At 50.0% G+C, this 18,657-nt stretch overlaps 5 protein-coding genes across 5 annotated transcripts; 2 read left to right on the top strand and 3 right to left on the bottom strand.

Moving 5' to 3' along the window:
* Positions 1-1,376: 1,376 nt before the first annotated feature.
* On the bottom strand, positions 1,377-2,725 carry VTN77DRAFT_868 (uncharacterized protein; the record flags this gene model as incomplete). The annotated part of the gene is made up of 3 exons (XM_069425203.1): positions 1,377-2,335; positions 2,462-2,579; positions 2,684-2,725. The coding sequence occupies 3 exons, from the start codon at positions 2,723-2,725 to the stop codon at positions 1,377-1,379; spliced, it is 1,119 nt and encodes a 372-aa protein (XP_069280349.1).
* A 3,149-nt stretch (positions 2,726-5,874) lies between these two features.
* VTN77DRAFT_867 (uncharacterized protein) lies at positions 5,875-6,387 on the bottom strand (the record flags this gene model as incomplete). Its single annotated transcript, XM_069425192.1, has 1 exon — positions 5,875-6,387. One exon carries the CDS (start codon positions 6,385-6,387, stop codon positions 5,875-5,877), a length of 513 nt encoding a protein of 170 aa, XP_069280348.1.
* Positions 6,388-8,832: 2,445 nt separating this feature from the next.
* Positions 8,833-11,873, top strand: VTN77DRAFT_866 (uncharacterized protein; the record flags this gene model as incomplete). The annotated part of the gene is made up of 4 exons (XM_069425181.1): positions 8,833-9,331; positions 9,506-11,118; positions 11,175-11,255; positions 11,322-11,873. The coding sequence occupies 4 exons, from the start codon at positions 8,833-8,835 to the stop codon at positions 11,871-11,873; spliced, it is 2,745 nt and encodes a 914-aa protein (XP_069280347.1).
* A 708-nt stretch (positions 11,874-12,581) lies between these two features.
* VTN77DRAFT_865 (uncharacterized protein) lies at positions 12,582-13,655 on the top strand (the record flags this gene model as incomplete). Its single annotated transcript, XM_069425170.1, has 5 exons — positions 12,582-12,616; positions 12,699-12,770; positions 12,841-12,927; positions 13,024-13,212; positions 13,298-13,655. 5 exons carry the CDS (start codon positions 12,582-12,584, stop codon positions 13,653-13,655), a joined length of 741 nt encoding a protein of 246 aa, XP_069280346.1.
* Positions 13,656-14,946: 1,291 nt separating this feature from the next.
* On the bottom strand, positions 14,947-17,310 carry VTN77DRAFT_864 (uncharacterized protein; the record flags this gene model as incomplete). The annotated part of the gene is made up of 3 exons (XM_069425159.1): positions 14,947-15,711; positions 15,772-15,876; positions 15,958-17,310. 3 exons carry the CDS (start codon positions 17,308-17,310, stop codon positions 14,947-14,949), a joined length of 2,223 nt encoding a protein of 740 aa, XP_069280345.1.
* Positions 17,311-18,657: the final 1,347 nt, after the last annotated feature.

Below are 18,657 nucleotides of genomic sequence, written 5' to 3'. Positions count from 1 at the left end.
GAAGATCAGAATCAAGAGAAAAATACCTAGGCTGATTATAAAACTAAACCCAAATTCAAACCCGGGGAAGAAGAGAGAAGAAGGAGAGAGAAGAAGGAGAGAGAAGAAGGGGGGGATCGGATCGATATGATCCAATACCCTTCTTGGTCTGCGCCAAAACTCCCAGAATCTGACATTTATTTATTTATTTATTATTTATCCTTTTATGTAAATAAAAAAAAGAAAAAAGAAAAAAAGAAAAAGAAGAAAAGAGCAAAGGGTAATGTACAAGATAGCATAAGCACAATACCTCTGTCTGTCCGTTGGAAATAAAAAATTGAAGTCAAAAAGAAGAAATCAAAGTCCTTGATTGTTGATCGTCCTTGCTGAATTCACATAGAAGAAGAAGGGAGGGGGGGGGGGGGGGGGAATCCAAGACTTTCCTTTCCTGGAATGAATGAATGAATGAATATTTCTGTTCCGCTCTTTCTCTTCCATAGTGTGCGCATGTTGAATAAAAGATCCGAAAGAAAATGTCCTTATGCAAGAATAGACAGACTAAGAAAAGATAATTATCAATAAATGGACAAGGGGAGGTAACCTTTATTCAAAAAATAAACCAGAATCCGAAGACCTCGCCCGCATTAGAATAGCATAGCATACATAACATAGCATAGCAATAACATAATACAGGAAAACTCTGGTATTAGTATACAAAAACGAAAACAAAAAAAAAAAGACACTCATATCATACAATACAATCATTAGAAAGAAAAAGAAGATGAAGAAAAAAAATGCAGATTGCCTCATCACATGTATGGTAATGTAGGTCGCAGCAGAGAGCTTGATCCATCCATCCACCTCGAATTCGAACGAATGCGTTTCCTGCACATGCACGTGACAATAACCATTACAGGTACTGTGGCGAGAAGAGGAAAGATCGTTAAAAAGGAAAAAAGAAGAATAGTGAGTGAAGGAAAAGTTTCATATCTGCGTCTTCGCATCACGGATTCGTCAAGATGCTGCACCTGAAAAAAGAGAGAAAAAATCAACGGGCGGCTGCCGTGGCTTCATCAGCTTCAATAACTCATCGACGCTTAAGACAAGGCCGTGGGTGCTCATAAGCATAAGCATAAGCATTAGGACCATCCTTTCTCTCTCCACCTCCAAAAAAAGGGGAAAAAAAAGATTTATCACCAAAAAACAGCTAGGTCGTACTATGTCCATCATCCCCTTTCATTTCACGGCGCCTCTTATTATGGTAGGTAAAGGAAAAGCCAACCGACTTAACGCTGTCTGTCTATCGTTTCGTCGCTGTCTGTGGAATTAATTCATCACTCATATTTCTTTTGTTTTTTTCTCTTTTCTCTTTTCTCTTTCTCTTGTGCTGTCACATGTCACGTCTTCTTCGTTTCTCCAGAGTTAGATATTGACTGGATTGCTCCGCCGGTGTCGGTACCGGACGCTTTTTCGGCTTGTGGTATAGATGGCAGATCTGCTGCTGAGCGGTGAATACCACCTCCCTGGCCCGGGCTGGGAGAGCCGCCCAAAGACGCCTCAAGAGCTCGAGGTGGGATAAACGGTTCACGAGGCTGCGTTTGCGAAATGAAGCTTCCTTGTCTGGCTTGTATTTCATGTGGTGGCGGCAACCTTCTCTCCTGACTTGTCTGCGAGCGGATTATGCCTCGCACTGGGTCCGTCTCTCCCGTCACCGAGGATTCACTAGTACGCCGTACACTCGTGTCCATTTGTCCGGGATCTTTACCGCCTGAGTCTTCCGACGGAAGCTCTTGTTTCTGCATTTCTGGAGTATGGAGTGCCGCCCTTGGAGACAGCAGAGAGCCCTCACTGGTGGCACTCGCAGCACCAGATGGCGTGGGTGGATTCCTCGTCTTAGCAGTGGTTGATCTCCGTCGGGGAGGGTATTCTTCACCTCGTGCCTCAGCCTCAGCTTTTCGTCGTTCTGCCTCGGCTTTACTTGGTCGACCTCGTTTCCGTGGACGTTCTCCACTGTTGCCCGCCACGCCTTCATATCTAGGAGACGTGGAACCTGGTGAGCCACTTTCACTGCTGAACTGTCCCGCGCTGAGTGGCGGTCTGGGTTGGATGGCACGTGGAGTAAGAGCAGTTTTCTCTAATGGGTAAAGTGGTCTCTTTCGCGGGACATAGCCCTCTTGGACTGGGGTTGGAGCCGGAGCTGGAGTCGGAGCCAGAGTAGAAACTGGAACTGGGGCGGAAGGAACTGGTGGTGGAGCCCATGACCCTGGACGAGGAGGTGGTGGCTGGGTCTGGTTGGCAGGGACAACTTGCTGATACATGCTCTGGAAAGCATCTCGACATTGATTGAGAGTCCGACCTGGTGACAGCATAATGAGCGAATGCCATACTTGAAAGAGCTGAGAGATCTCTTGAGATCTGCTGTGGTCTTATACAAGTGGGAAAGACAGAGGCAACTATATGAGTAGCAACGGGAATACTCTACCTGGAGGTAATGGTATATCCGACCATGACGGCGATATGTTAAACTCCCGGATCATATTAAACAAATGATTGGAAGGAACAACGCGAGCGTTCTTCAGGATCTCAGTAAGCAGAGCGCACTGAACGGACGATGTATCAGCCATGGTTCCATTTTCATTATCATCTTATCTCAAACCTAGAGGTGATTAGAGACTCAACAGGAGGGAGTCATCAATGTCCGTACCTTCTCCTCCTCGGTCCATGGCGTCTCCAGTGGTTTCGACATATCCAGCAGTTCATGGAGAGATGTGTTGCGGACTTGGCAAGTGCAATCAGAGCTTCACTACCCGAGCGTAGCACCCGGTGATAGAAAAGCAACCAGGGAAGAACGTAACAGGCGCGAGGTTTTAGATGAGATCATAAAACAAAGGAACAATCAGAGCCAGAATAATTAAAGAAAAGAACAAGGAAAGAAAAAAAACTACACAAAAGCCTCCCAAGAAAGATAATCGGGGCGTCTAATTCAGCGTGTCACGCGGGGCTAATGGTAATGGTGGAGGGGCAGATTGCGGGTCGAATGAACAGCGAATGACTGATACAGATGCCTGGGGGACAACGAGTAGGAAATGCAGGCATGAAGAAGAGAAAAGAGTGGACCGAAAGCGAGTGCAGCAACAGGGCATAAACATTGAGGGTTTGCGTTGGGCCAGAATCAGAAACGTGCAATGCGGAGGACAGAAAGAATGTAAGGGAAGGGAACCTGGGCTGGTCACAACACCAGAATAGGAGCACGTCACTTAGATTCTGTGTTGTACGTTCCCTTGCTCCATAAGGATTCCTTTTCTGATTTTTTCTTAAAGAAAAAAAATAAATTACTGTTTATTAGAAGAAAAGTGAAAGAAAGTGAACTGGGACCCCTAGAGCCACCAAAGCATCCGCAGGGGAGGGAGGCAAGGAAGGGAGAGAAGGAAGAGGAAGCGCAGAGAGAGAAGTTGGTAGGTAATTAGATCTGAAGATGTAGCAGCAAGCAGCAAGCAGCCAGCAGTCGCCAGAGTCAACACCAGCAGTAACTAATGTGGCTGCACTGCTCAGCCTAGGAGGCACGGGTAAGTCAAAACACCAACTATACGGCAGAAGGAGCTTCCTAGCCAAACAGATTCAGAGAATCTGGCAGTCAGTCAAACAAACAAACTCCAGGGCCGGGGACCCGTGCAGAAACCGCAGTCGGTCCGCGGCGCGCAACAAGAAACAAGGCCAGAGGACTAAGGGAGAAAAGCCGCAAAAACGCGATTCGCACAGGGGAACTGCAGCGCGGACGATAGGACGAGGGGGGTTATCAAGAGCTCAAACGACGCGCTGGCCAGTTTGATTATTTAAGACTGCAACCTACCGACTAGGAAAGAGGCCGGCTATTTGTGCCCGGTGCATGTCTCTCTGTGCTCCGTACGGAGTACATCATCATAATAAGATCTTACCTACTAGGAGGATTCTAGATCAGCTCAGAACGGTAGAATCCAGCGGCATCATAGACGCGGCCGTTTCATTGTAGACCACCGGAGCAAACAGTGGTCTTATCGCCAATCCACACCATCGTCTGGCGAGCAGAAGGAGGGAGGGGGAAGTGGGGAGGAGGCTAGGCCCAGGGTACCAGAATTGGAATCCGGCAGGAGTCCAGCAACAGAATCAATTCTCTTGATAGTTTTTGCCGCGAAAAGCCTAGGTACTTTGCAGGTCTCCCGCGTGTCCAAGTCTAGGTTAACTAAATCAGTTAATCAACCGCTTGAGACTTTGTGAGCAGCCACGCCGACGGATAGGAAACTTCCCGCTTGGTTCAAGACTTCATCTGAATCTGACTTCAAGGGAGTGAGTGGTACGCAGGATGGGCGCCGTCAGCGCCTCTCCGGAGCATGGGTCCAGTTGATCGAAGAAGAGACAAACCCATCTGGGCCATCTTGCCCCCCTTGCCGGCCGGCCTTTAGCCCTGTGCGGCTTGGGAGAACCCACTGTGGACGCCAGAGACTACTCCGGATTAGTTCAAAAGTCGGCCTGGAGACAGGAACCGGGTGGAGTTTTCGAGGTGGAACTTCTGGGCCCACGGACCATGCGCCCTAGTCCAGTTTTGCTTTGATGGCCGCTAGAGCAAGTTTGATCGTCTGAAGCTTCAAGGGATGTTTTGCTTCTGCGGCGTGGCCTTGGCAGCGCGACAGTGCAGACGATCAGCCCCCAGCCAGTCTAAGTCGCATCGTGGACGCAACACAGCAAGCAACCCGTTCATCGACGTGATGGAGATCAGAATGACAAGACTTCATACTGTAGGAACTCGTGTGGTCGTGGTGAGAAAGCAATATTTGAGCGGGAGCAACTGTAACATGAAAGCGGGACGACGGGGAAACACTTACCTCCAGAGGAATAGAAACAAAAGTGGGATAAAATCCGCATCTGTGTCTCAGAAATAATAATAACATCATCAAATTACTGTGGACGCCAGCCAGTAGGGTAAAATTAGTTCAAGGCGACATTCAAGATCCATCCAGTCGAATTCCACGCTGAAGGACCGGCCTGCCAAAGGGAGCTTCAGCGCCAATCGGGATCATGCATTTGTTCCGACTACTCTGTGTTGAAATCCGTACAGAGCCAATGAGGCATGTTACTGTGAGCCTCGAGTGTCCTAAGTGTACCAGACGAGGCAATCATTGATTCCGACCATGAGCACCACCAGCACGAGGGCATACACAAGATGCAAAAAGAAGGGCGGAACAACACCATGTGGACGACAACCAAGTTAGGAGAGGCGGCCCAGTCCACTCCATGTACGGAGTATCTCCATGGGCGCAGCGGCACGACGCATGACAAGCTCCAATTTTCCTGTGTGGGTGGCCGTGCCATGATTCAAGGCGACTCAACGCTCGCGAGGGACCAGCAGCTAGCAGTGTAGGAGGAGGGACGCATGCATAACAACAGCGGAGAAGTCAGGGTCTGCATCTTAACAGACCGGGGTCCGCCGGGCTTTGCATGAACCGTCAGAGCTATCAGGAACGCGGGACGGAATAATAATAGATTAAGCCAGCAAGGGAAAATAAACAGAAAGAAACATGTCGCATGCAACATACAAGAACATCCAATCCATCAGTAGCTGAGATACCGAATCGTGTGGCCTGGCAATCTGGAATGGTGGTGTCACAGCGATCCTGGACAGAAATCGCCGCGTCCCCGGGGTGCACTACGGTTTTGTATTGTGTGGTCGTACAGTAGTAACAGTGCTCTGTATAACGAGTACACATTTTGACGCCCCCAAGTACAGAGTTGAAAAGACGGGGCCAGTTGTTTAGTTTGTGCGTGGAGAATGATTGGACGATAGATCACCATCCTGCGCGATACGGAAATACCCTGTCCACAAGTTCTGACCGGTCACTGAGGTTGGTTTTCGGGTGCTCGCTACCGACTGTCCTGGACTTCTGGCAGCCTGGCAGTCTTGTAGATGGAGAAAATTCGAAAATCGAATTCATCGTCGAAGGGAAGTCGACGCGACACTAGCCTGTTGACCATCCGGAAAGAGCAAACACGGGACGCGTTGACGCTGCTAACGGGTTGGGTGACGTGAGTTCCAAAGTTCTCCTCGGCTGCGCCCGCGTCGGGCGTTTGTCCAGCATGATCGATCATTAATTCGGGATATTTTAGTAAAACGATCGACGTTATCGGAGTCTCGACTGACAAGTAGTATCGAACCTCCAGGACCATGCAACTGAATTGTAATTTTCTGGTGATCGATTCGTCTCGCCGTCCACAGTATCCATCCAGTCTTAACAGTGCTCCACGCGCCGATTCTGTCGAAGCGCCTGCGGTTACGATCAGTGCGTTGACAACCAACCACTGGACGGAGACAGCCCCAATGATGGCTCGTGGTTTGCGGTTTGTGCAATCCGTCGATTCGATGGCCAGCCCGATCATGCAGGATTCAAGTCACGCTCAACCATGCAGTAATTAGCTCGTCCTGAGCTCCCTCGCTTTCTTTCTCGACAGTACTCTCCAGACGCATCTGGCTGACTGCATCAGCATCAATTCGCAAGAGAGCCGTGGTGGGTTTGCCACAAAAGTTGGGAAATCGAATGTCCCCATCGTCTCCACAGTCTCACAAGGGGCACACATGACAGCTTGGCGGCTCAGGATCCTGTCCAACCACGCAAGTGAGGAAGGATGGAATTCTCCGTAAACCCACCCGTCGAAGACGCGGGTGATCGCCTTGTTCGATCTATCAGCCGGGAGGTTCGGTCGACGAGGTTGCATGCTCGTGCAGCCACTCAGCGAGTGCGGTTGGTTAAGGGATTCAAATCTAACAAATCTAACCCCGGAGGTGCTTTGTTGCATCCCCGCGCATCCTTCACAGGGTGGCGGCTGCCCCTCCCCCAATCAACCATCGCCGCGATACTCTGGGTGTCCACTGACAACAAACGCCCTTCTTGAGGGTCGAAAAAGAGGTTGATGATCTCTGGCGAATATATGCCATCTTCTGCTCTGTCATGATCCATCCAGACTCCGTATTCCTGTCTGAAAACTGCCCAACGAGCAGTCACGAAGCGCGTGGGCGCCGCTTTGGTGTGTCCGCCAAGCCTGACCTGCTAACCTGTCATGATAGAATGTTTCTGCTGGAAGGGAGGGCAAGGAAAAAAGCACCGTCGGAAAAGAAAAGAACCTAAAAAAAATATAGAGAAACACCAAAGATGGTTTCGCATGCCGGATGAGGGACTGTGCGTTCTTGATGCCTCCATCTTGTTGCGGCTCCCTTGATTTTATAGACGAACCACTCACCACACCGCCAGTCGGCTCCTAAGGCACGGGGCACGGCAACGACGCTGGGCCGGCTCGATGCTTGCCACGTTGACGGTCTTGATAGAGCGAATACTCCGTACATTAAGTCACCTCGGAGGCCCGATCCAGTTTGTTTCTGCCCCATCCTGAAGGACTGTCTGTGTATGAGCCTTCCAGTGATTTGACAAGAACGGAACAGGATTCTACCGAGAATGCTACTGCGAGGTCCCAATCAACCTCCCTTCTCCCCTTGTTGACTGTCGTTTGTACTGTGTGTATCCTCTCGACGATGGTGGCAGGGTACCTGTCTGTCCTTTGGACTACCTCACTACCGGTCGTTCAACAATGCGATACAGGCTCTCTGGCTGCTAAATCAGCAGCATCAGCGCGCAGAGCGAAGGACTTCATTTACAGCCGCCAATTTTTACATTCTGTGGGCATTCTGCGAAGGAACTTTGGTACATGACTTTTATCAAAATCATAGGCTATCCTGTCGGTTCTTCTAGGGGGAGACCACGGGAAGTTCCAGTTGGGTGAAGAGGGAGGCACGAGCTGGGCTGTATATACAGCGAGAAACCGGAGGCGCACCGGGGCTCCTCTGCTTGACTATGTACTCAGACAACTTGTAATGAGAACAAGAACTTTTCTTCCTGCTTCTGAATTTGAGTGCCATTCGGCCAGTGGTATAGTTGGTCATCGTGGNCATCGTGGGTGGCGAGCGTGGCCGAACCGGCAGGTGAAGCTGTCCAAGCCACAGGGTTGGGGGAAGCGGCGGGTGTCGGGGCAGCCAGCCCTCCGACGTGCCTTCCATTCCTGGCCTGTTACGGACCTCAACCAAAGGGAAGGAACCCATAGGAGAACCACTTTTCATCTTGCCAGCCGTCCTCCCGCTGTCCCTCGTTACTCACTTTTCCCCATGCATTCCTTCTCTTATGAAATTACTCGCATGGCAGGATCATCTTGAAAGATCAGACTGGCCAGTTTTATATTCCGAGGCTGTCCGGAGTGAAGGTGCTGGGGCGGGAGGTTTCACCGGGCCAAAGAAGTCATCAGAGCAACAAGAAAAATAGAGCAGGCCGCGAAATTGGTTTTGAATGAAAGAAAACCCCTTTTTTTTTTTCACCCTCTGCATCACAGAAAACCAGATCTGATTGTCGTGTCTCAAATTCTTCACTGGCCCATTACTGGAGAAGCTGTCATTCACTTGTTACTGCGCTTTTGGGGTCCTCTTTTTCCCTATCGATTTGAATCTCCTATTGAGAGTCCCACGCAATCGTCGAGTTGGCTGCCCCCACAAGGCATCACATAGCACATTCACTACTGTCACTCGGTGAATCGCAGCTTCAGCTATTCTCCCTGAATCTGATTCTTCCATTCCGTTCACTATTGTGACCACCTCGCTGCTGCGGTACGCCCAGGCCAAGTTGGCGATCCCTTTCTTGACTTGCTCTCTCACTCTTATTTCTTGGCATCTCGCGGCCAACCAAAACGTCCTCCGTCAACCTCACCCTTCTCCCTTCTGCCTTTAATCTCAAGATCAACTCCCCCCATCTCTCCTTCTTGCTGCTACAGGATAACCGTGTCGTCATGTCTCCTCATGGACATGCACATGTGAAACCAGAATCAGTAGCAGACACAGTGTCCGATATGAAACTGGACCCTGGTGGTCCCGCAGATGGCCCTTCCTCCAATGGAGGATCTGCTAAAGATGAACCTGTGAACAGCTCTCCCGGTTCACCCGGTCAGGCCCAAATCACAGATCAGAATTCTTTGGACAAGGCTTCTTTATCTGCTGTAAAATCTCGGAGCCAGACCCGTTCGCCTGTCAAGGCGGAGCCCGACAGCGACATGGAACAGAAGGTTGGAGGCGACCTCACCGTCAAGCTGGAGCCGGGAAAGCCACCAAAGCTCTCTCGCAGCTCATCTCAGAAGGTGATGGCTCGACCGCCGCAGCTTTTTAATCACCTTCCCGATAGCCTCGAAGAGGCCTGCTCGACATTTGAGGTCATCGAAGACTGTATCTATGCTAACAAGTACATGGGGTATACGGAACATGCCATGGAGTGTGATTGTGCCGAAGAATGGGGTAAGATACAGCTCCAATCTTCCAACTATTTTTTTTCTTTGGATTGTCTTTTTATTACTGCTTTCTTTGCAAGTTTCGCATACGTGCGACGCAAGCGGATGACCTACACCCAGCCTTTTGAACTATGTTTTTTTTTTCTTACTCCCTGATGTTCCACTTCTGACTGAGATTCAGATCCTGTGGCTGGTAAAAACCATGCTTGCGGAGAGGATTCCGACTGTATCAATCGAGCGACTAGGATCGAGTGTTTGGGTGACTGTGGCTGTGGACCAGATTGCCAAAACCAGCGATTTCAAAAGAAAGAGTTTGCTAAGGTGACTGTCATTAAGACGGAGAAGAAAGGCTTCGGACTTCGTGCGGAGACTGATCTGCGACCCCATCAATTCATCTACGAGTACGTCGGCGAAGTCATCAATGAGGCACAATTTCGACGTCGAATGAGGCAATATGACGAAGAAGGCATTAAGCATTTCTATTTCATGTCCTTGAACAAAGGGGAATTTGTAGACGCCACGAAGAAGGGTAACCTGGCTCGTTTCTGCAATCACTCGTGCAATCCCAACTGCTACGTCGACAAATGGGTCGTGGGTGAGAAACTTCGCATGGGCATCTTTGCCGAGCGACACATCAAGGCGGGCGAGGAACTTGTTTTCAACTACAACGTCGACCGTTATGGAGCGGACCCTCAGCCTTGCTATTGCGGGGAACCAAATTGTACTGGCTTTATCGGCGGGAGGACACAGACAGAGCGAGCCACCAAACTGTCCAATGCCACGATCGAAGCCCTTGGGATTGAAGATGCGGATGACTGGGACATTGCAGTCGCTAAAAGGCCACGGAAGAAGAAGACCGAAGAAGCTGACGAGGAGTACGTGGACAGTGTCCAGCCTAAGTCCTTGGATGAGAATGGAGTTACCAAGGTTATGGCGGCTCTGATGCAATGCAACGAGAAATGGATCGCTGTCAAGCTATTAGGTCGCATCCAACGTTGCGATGACGAGCGTGTCCGTAATCGGGTCGTGAAAATGCACGGTTATCGGATCCTCAATTCGCAGCTCAGCAACTGGAAGGACGACGTCAACGTCGTGCTACAGATCCTGGATATACTCGATAAACTTCCTCGTCTCACCCGCAATAAGATCATCGACTCAAAGATAGAGTCTACGATCCAGCCATTGACCACATATGGCGACGAGCGCGTGGAGGAAAAGGCGAAAGCCCTCCTGGAAGTTTGGTCGACCCTGGAGGTCGGCTATCGGATTCCTCGCATGAAACGAGATCCGACGGCGACTACGACACCACAGGTGGTTAGTCAGTTTGAACGACGAGAGGCGCCCCGTGAAGAACGAAAGCGATCAAGATCGCGATCGCGCTCGAGATCCCGCTCGATCGAAGCTCCCCGTGGCCCTGCCGCTCAAACCCGTGGTGGCCATGGTCACCGAAATCACCATCACCGCGGTCCCAGACCTCCCAGACGTCCTCTTCCGCCGGGTTGGTTCGAGCATCAGGACATGGGGAGGACATACTACTATACAGAGCGGGGCGATGTCACTTGGACCAGACCGACCATGCCGGCATCTGAGTTACCATCCAATAATTTGAAGATGAGAAATATGGTGCAGAGCATCATCGACGGGATTATGGAGTCAAAGGAGCAGACACCGAGGGACAAAACCACCACACCTGGTACACCGCAGGCCGCGAAGGAGGATTCCGAGAAAGAAAATGGCCGGGAAAAATGGAGGAGTTACCCGGAAGAAAAGCAAAAGAGGATCTACGAGAACACGGTGAGCAGGGCCGATCGGACCATAAGTAAAGCAGAAGTTCTGATGTTTCCTCACAGATATCTCCTCACGTCAAGTACGTCATGGAAAAATTCAAGCATAAGCTCCCGAGGGAGGATCTGAAGCGATACGCCAAAGAGGTATGACTGGTCAAGTCGACAGAAATAGTGAAGCCAGCAGAAGATCTCTAATGTATAATGGTTTAGGTCGCGAAAAAGCTTGTCAATTCCGATTTCAAAAATAACCGAGTCGAGGATCCTACCAAAATCAGCGAAAAGCAACAGAAGAAAGTGAAAAAGTTCTGCAAGGAATACTTTGACAAAGCAGTCGCGAAACACCGAGCTTATGAGCAGAAGAAAGCCGAGAAAATGGCTCAAGAAGGCAAGACAAAGAAAGAGGATGCGAAGGATGATGACAGCAAGCCCAGGTCGACGTCATCACCACCCCGGGAGCAGTCAGCGGACTTGGCCGATACAAAGGATGATGAAATCAATAATGATGGAGATGCCAACATCTCCGACGATGAAACAGATAGCAAAAAGCCGTCTCCCGTCGATCCCGAGGAAGAGGGAGACAGAGCAAAACGGAAGAGAGAGACAACAGACGACACAGATGGCGAGAACGGAGAAGCTTCTCCAGTTAAAAGGACGAAGTCCTCAACACCGCCGTCCGAAAAGCACCCATCCGTAGGACTTGATGACGACTTATCACACTCAGGATTTCCAGCTTCACATCAGAGTATTAGCGTTGTTCAATGATTACAGGGATGGTCTATTTGAGACAACTTTGAATATGTCATTGCAGGTTCGCATTGTAGTATTATTCATCTTCTTCCTATTTGAATGACTAGTCTACCGTAACTAAATAAGAGAAGAGAATAAACAAAGGGACTCATTGGTTAATTTGACGAATGAAGTTTCATCATTTGTGCTCAATCTGATTCCAACTGATGCAATGACTCTTCTCTGACTCGATCGTGCATCGATGACTCCTCGCAGCCTCCGCTCCCTGCACGAATCCGTATCGGGCTTAGCCGTCCCGCGGGCCGCGGGGCGCAAAAAGTCTCCGCCGTCGCCATCGCGGCGCTTAAAGTCATTACGGCAATCCAGCTCCGAATTATTTTTTTCAGAGAAATATTTACGCGGGACCTCAGCACTGGGAAAAGGTCGTCAGGATCTGTCGCAGACCTGTCCAGCAGCTGTTGTTGAGCTCATCCTGGCGCCCCGTTGACGGCTCGCGTGTGTTTTTACCATTTCCCCTCACTACGGTTCGATAGAAATTTCACCTCTTCCTCCCATCGCACAGAAGAACCGTCGCCCGCGACCCTAATTTCTCCTGTTTCTCCGAGTCTCTCTCTTTAGCTAGCTCTATCGGGGAGACGTTGAACGTCTTTCCTGCTACTCATTGCACCTGTGGCAATATCGGTCGAGGTTTTTTTCTGGAGAGATTTCAGGCTAGCTCTTGTCATGGCGGTTCGTGCTCAGTTTGAGAACTCCAACGAGTGAGTGACTGGCATTCTTATTTCAAACTCTAAATATAATATATTTCCTAAGGATCTTGGCTGACATTGGATTTTACTGCAGAGTTGGAGTCTTTGCGACCCTCACAAATTCTTATGCTCTTGTCGCCATCGGCGGATCGGAGAACTTCTACAGGTAATTTCCATGCGACTGGATTCTAGACAACTGGTTCAGATACTAAGACGTGGTTTTCCGTCTCGTGAAGTGTTTTCGAAGCAGAACTACAAGACGTCATTCCTATTTGCCATGCAACAATCGCCGGTACCCGCATTGTTGGTCGGTTAACCGCTGGGTATGCAAATACATTGAACATCGCCCGTGAAAAAGATTGAAATCGCGTCGCCTTGCTGAGGATAGATACGGCTGACAATGATTGAACCTGATACAGCAACCGCAAAGGTCTCCTCGTGCCAACGTCGACGACAGACCAAGAATTGCAACACTTGCGAAATTCTCTCCCAGACTCGGTAAAAATACAACGAATAGAAGAGCGGCTTTCAGCATTGGGGAACGTGATTTGTTGCAATGACCATGTGGCGCTGATACATCCCGATCTTGAACGGGAGACGGAAGAGATGTGCGTGACGTGATGTGATGTCTTAAGTGTCTTGTTGTCAGACGGTGATGTTTGCAAGGCTGACTGATATCCCACATATATATAGTATTGCCGACGTTCTTGGTGTCGAAGTCTTCCGCCAAACCATTGCCGATAACGTCCTCACAGGCTCGTATATGGCCCTTTCCAACCAGGGAGGCATCGTCCACCCGAAAACCTCTATTCGCGACCAAGACGAGCTTTCCTCCTTGCTACAAGTGCCCCTTGTTGCGGGCAGTGTCAACCGCGGCAGTCCCGTCGTGGGAGCCGGAATGGTGGTCAATGACTGGCTCGCCGTCACGGGTCTTGACACCACTGCCACCGAGCTGAGTGTTGTCGAGAGTGTCTTCCGCCTTGGTGAGATGGGCGCCAAGGGCCTTGGGATGGGAGCCAACAAGGAGAGTATTGTGGAGAGTTTCTATTAAATATGGAAAAGGATATTGTCACTATTGTCACTATTATTGCCATTATTATTATTATTATTATGACACCATAAAACTTTTTTTTTCTCGGCTGTCTTAAACTCGTCTTGCGTATCTGATAATATTTTTCTTTTCTTTTCTTTTCTTGTCTTTTTCCCCCCCTTTTCTTCCTTGACCATGGGTAAATAAATTAGAAGATTAGAAGCATTGGATGGAGAGTCCCGCCTTGTTCGAGCGAGCGATGGATAGAATAGAAAATATGAGCAGTGAGGAGAGGAATATATTACATATATAGATACATTTTTGTTCTTCTCTCCCTCTCTCTCTCCTTTTTTTGGGTGGGGTGGTTTGTTTTTTTTTTTTTTGGTCTTGTTTAGCGAGCGGATGATAGGCCACCCCTATATATACTATAGGAAAGGTGAGGATGAAAGGTTGGACGAACAGTTAGTTGGTTGGGATAGGATATGAGAGAAGGTCGATTATTGCTCTCATTTTTTTTTAAATCTATCTATCTATCTAATTACCCTCGACTTCTAGACGATAATATGAGGGAATGACAAGCAAGAAAAGTAAAGGACATGACCAGCTATGAAATGAAATAGAATAATATAGATTCTGACGCTGACTGGTGATTCGTATGTATTGCATTGTACAGTATATTACTGTGAATGTGAAGAAAAACAGAAAGAAAGAAAGTAGGAAAGAAAAAAGCAGGGATAGATTGAATTCTCGGGTGATTTTGAAGCTTCTTTCTTTCTTTTCTTTATGATACACACATACAAGACGTACATACTGTATTGTACATGAAAACTCCAGCCAAAGCAAGCCTCAGAACCAAACAACAATGCAGGATGGACGTATACAGAATATAGATAGAAAACAAAACAGGCTTGCCAAAGAATAAATCTCACTGCCCGGAGAAGTCCGGGCCAAGTACAGAAATAGAAGAAGACAATACATAATAGTAAACAACCCCCCAACGCCCCGTCCGTACATGAATTGTAAACAAATCCACTAGTCTAGTGGGCTTGACTGACTGACTGACTGGCTGACTGACTGACTACCCTCGAGTCGAACATGATGATTCCACAGCAATTGACGACAGACTCATGACACCGATAACAGTAACAGGAACAGGGAAAACAAACGCATAGCAAATCTGGGTATCTCCAAATCCCAGCACATTAACACACGTAAATACAAACAAAAAGGCAAAACACACAACACAACACACACGAGAAAAAAAAAAGAAAACGCAGCGCACCCCTCCGCAGGCCCTCACCCTCAATAGGGTTTAATACGGTCGTGAATGGTTAGGAGGCGACGGGCCCTGCGGAGGGGGCGGCAGCGGATAGTAGTAGCCCGCCTGGTGGTGTTGAATGCCAGGCTGGGGCGCCGGCAGAAAGCCAGGCATCGGCCCTGGCCGAGTAAAAGTGACCCCTGGCGGCGGAGGGAGCTGCGGAGGGCCACCGCCAGGGGCACTGAACGGGTCCGGGAGCCCGTGTTGTGCCGGAAGGAGCCGCCGCGGTTCGGACGGGCGTGGGAGGAGGAAGGAGGGAGGCTTGGGGATCCCATGAGCCATCGGAGGCGGAGGCTGAGGCTGAGGTTGAGGCTGGCTGGGCTGTGGCAGGATGGCTCGATGAGTCCCCGGGCGAGAGGGGGCGGGCAGCGGACTGCGCTGCTCGACGGCTGCGTCCGCCAGAGCGAGCAAGGCCGTCGGCAGCGCTTCGGAGCGAGCCGGTGCTCTCTCAGGAGGAGCAGACGGAGCACCAGTCGCCTCCACCCCCTCCGCCGCCTCCACCAGCATCAGGAGGAGGTTCTGGTTCTGGTTCTGGTTCTGGTTCTGGTCTTCCGGCTGGGCCTCCTCCTGGCTGATCTCCTTCATCTTCGCTCGTTGAACGAAGTCCTCCCAGCCCGCCACGGCGCGCTCGTACGCGGCGGCTCCTGCGGGCTCCCGGAGGAACGAGGAGTTGAATCCTCGCTTGAACTTCGGTTCGTCGAGGTATAAGTACATGTACCCCGAGTCGACCGACCCGGGCTCGGATCGGTTCTCGTCGGGCTAAAATCCAACTTTGTTAGCCCCTGCCGTTGGTGAGATCGTGAAGTATCTGATCCTTACCTCTGTATGCTCATCATCCTCAGCATGCTGAATGCCCTCCACGAACGCCATGTATTCTCCTTGGGCGGCGCGGAAGTGCTCTTCTTGGATGTGTTCCGCCGACGCCTGAACAGGTCATATCTAATTAGCAAAGAAGGCATAGGAAGGGAGAAAAGAGTCACTGGGAGAAAAAAAAAAGTCACTCACCCGGAACTGCTGTTCGATGCGCTCTTTCTCGGCTGCCAACATGATGTTGGCCTGCTCGACTTTGAGCTCGTATTCGCGGCGGAGGATTTCTTGTCGTTTCCGCAGGGCCGCCTCGAGTGCCTGTTGGACCTCTTCATACTCGGGCGCCCTGGTATGAGCCTTCTTGTCCCTGGCCAGACGTTGTTGGGAGAGAGTTGCCAGGACATTTAGAGCAAGCCGCTGGGCGCCCGCCAGCCTCTTGAAAGCCTGCTTCAGCTCCTTCTGTCGTTCCTGGAGCTTCTGCGTCGCCGGACTGGGAGAAGGAGAGCGGTCGAACTCGAAGTCGGAGTCATCATCCACCCGCTTTCCACCCCGTCCTCCGCCTCGTCCACCCCGACCACGACCTCGTCCACCACGCGCAGATGCTCCACCGCGTGCTCCGCCACGGCCCCGACCTCGGCTACCCCGACCACGTCCGCCTCGGCCTCGTCCGCGTCCTCTAGTGCTCGCAGGAGATGCGTTGTCATCCCGGCTCGGTGGTGCATCGAGTTCTTCAGTGACTTGAGGAGTCTCGGCAATTTCTTCCTCGGCAGATCCAGATTTCTGCGAGTCAGGACCATCCTCAGTTCCGTTCTGTAACTGTTGCTGTAATGCGCGATCGACTTCCTCATCTTCGAGTTTTAGTTTCTTGTTCGGGTTGCTTGCAGGACTCGCAAGGTCAGGTTTTTCATCCTCGATTTGTTCATCCCGGCGCTTTCTGCCCCGGGACGCCTTGGTAGCATTCTTTTCGTCAAGATCAGCCGGGTGTGTCGAGGATTCTCCGATTTCAGAATCATTCTGTGATTTAAGATTGTCAGGAGACTGAGACTTCACATTCGCAGTGTCTGTGCTATTCTGAGCATTAGATTCGGCAAATTTTGCAGCAGCCTTCTTCTTCGTTTTGCCGTTAGTGGGAATGTCTGAAGGTGATGGTTCACGAGAAGAGTTGCGAATGGAGTCTTGAGAATTGGAACTTTCAATGGAGGATATAGAGTTGGCTCGAGCTTTGATCCTGGCTGACTGCCTGGTGGGTCGAGGTGTCTCATCGATTTCAAGGATCTTTCTTCGCTTGACACGGGGTTCTGAAGGAGCTTCAGCGGGAGGAGTATCATCCTCGGCTGGCGCATCGTTCTCGACAAGGGCGTCGTCCTGAGCTGAAGCATTGTTCTCAGCAGGAGTGATATTCGAAGAAGCCGATGACGCTCTACGGCCACGGCCACCGCGGCTGGCCCTTGCGCGAGCAGCACCACGAACGGCACGCGCGCGGCTTCCTGTGCCACGGGGAGAGTCAGCTGGGGCTTGGGAGGTCTCGATCTTCCGTTTGGTTCCAGCCATGGCTATCTTCTTGACGATCAGATGTCAGTCAGTTGGTTTAGAAAGGACGGAAAGAGTATGTTGATGAGAATCTCTAGGGAGTAGAATTCAACAACAGGAGGACCAGAGTAGAGCAGGACCACCTTGGGACGATAGATCTGCGGCGGGAGAATTTGGAGAGTGACGATGACTTCAAGAGCTATGAAGATTTCAAGATGAAGATTTCAAGAGTGATGGGAGTTTGAGAAAGGATTTGGAATCGGGGATATGAAGGAGATGAATTTGGATATTGTGTAGGAAGAATGGGAATCGCAAAGTTATCAACAAGAAGAGAAGATTGTCAAATCGACAGGTGATGGATGAGGAGGTTTGTTGACGAGTTGGATGAGTGGAAGAGAAAGTTGACTCTCAATGAGATGCAAATATAGGGAAACCATAACAGTGAATATACGACTGGTGTGATAAGGGCCCATGTGGAGGCTGGTGAATGATCTGAGAGATCACCTTCACCTCACTTGGAAGTCACTGATGAGAGAGGGTCACAGGTAATTTTGGTGGGAAATATAAGAGGTGTAGATGTGGAAGTGAAGGAAACAGTGACACGAGACAGTGAATTACACAAGTAAGTAGCTCTCTGAGTCCACCCATAGATTGGTAGGTCTATAGGTTTCAACAGAAGTAAAGAAAACAAAGAAAGCAGAGAAATAAGAAATGGAAATGAAAACGTAACAGAGGAATTAAAAGCGCCTGGACCAGGCGCAAAGAGAGCAAAAAAGATACGCTACTAGAGGATTAAGGTGCAATTCATACTACCAATGAAGAGAGGCAAGGCGAAAATCAAAAAGAAAAAAGAAAAAAGAAATGAGATACTTACCACCTGGCTCCCCCAAAGGGAGACAGCCGGCGATAACAACAGGACGGCCAGATTGTATAGCGATGAGAGAAGGCGGGTGTAGGGAAACTTGGACTACGAGACAACAATAAACCTGGATGAACAAAGTAAGAATAAGCAGAAGGCGACAAGTAATAGATCGTCGAACGACGGCTCTCCCTTCCCTGATCCGGAGGTTGGGATCGACTAGTTGGCGCAAAAGCCGGAACACGTTTTGGATCAGGATGCTTCGGGACTGGACGCGCCAATCGCCATGTACCACAGCAGGCAAACGACAGTGACGCAGCTGGGGCAAAAAAGAAGAGAGATAATACAATAACCAACAGAGCAGATGTCGTGCCGCGAGAGGAATTCTAAGCAGGTTGACAAGAGTTGGAGAGTAAATAATTCCAAGTATGGAGGTAGTTAAGAATAGATTACGGTACTTAGCGGATGCAGGATTTGTCGGTGGCGCTGAGCCAGTAGTCGCGCGTAAT

Source organism: Rasamsonia byssochlamydoides (assembly GCF_041956645.1).
Source record: "Rasamsonia byssochlamydoides strain NRRL 3658 unplaced genomic scaffold VTN77scaffold_11, whole genome shotgun sequence".
In the NCBI taxonomy this organism is placed as follows: Eukaryota; Fungi; Ascomycota; class Eurotiomycetes; order Eurotiales; family Trichocomaceae; genus Rasamsonia; species Rasamsonia byssochlamydoides.
Note: the sequence above shows the minus strand (reverse complement) of the source record. Positions and strands in the feature narration are given on the sequence as shown.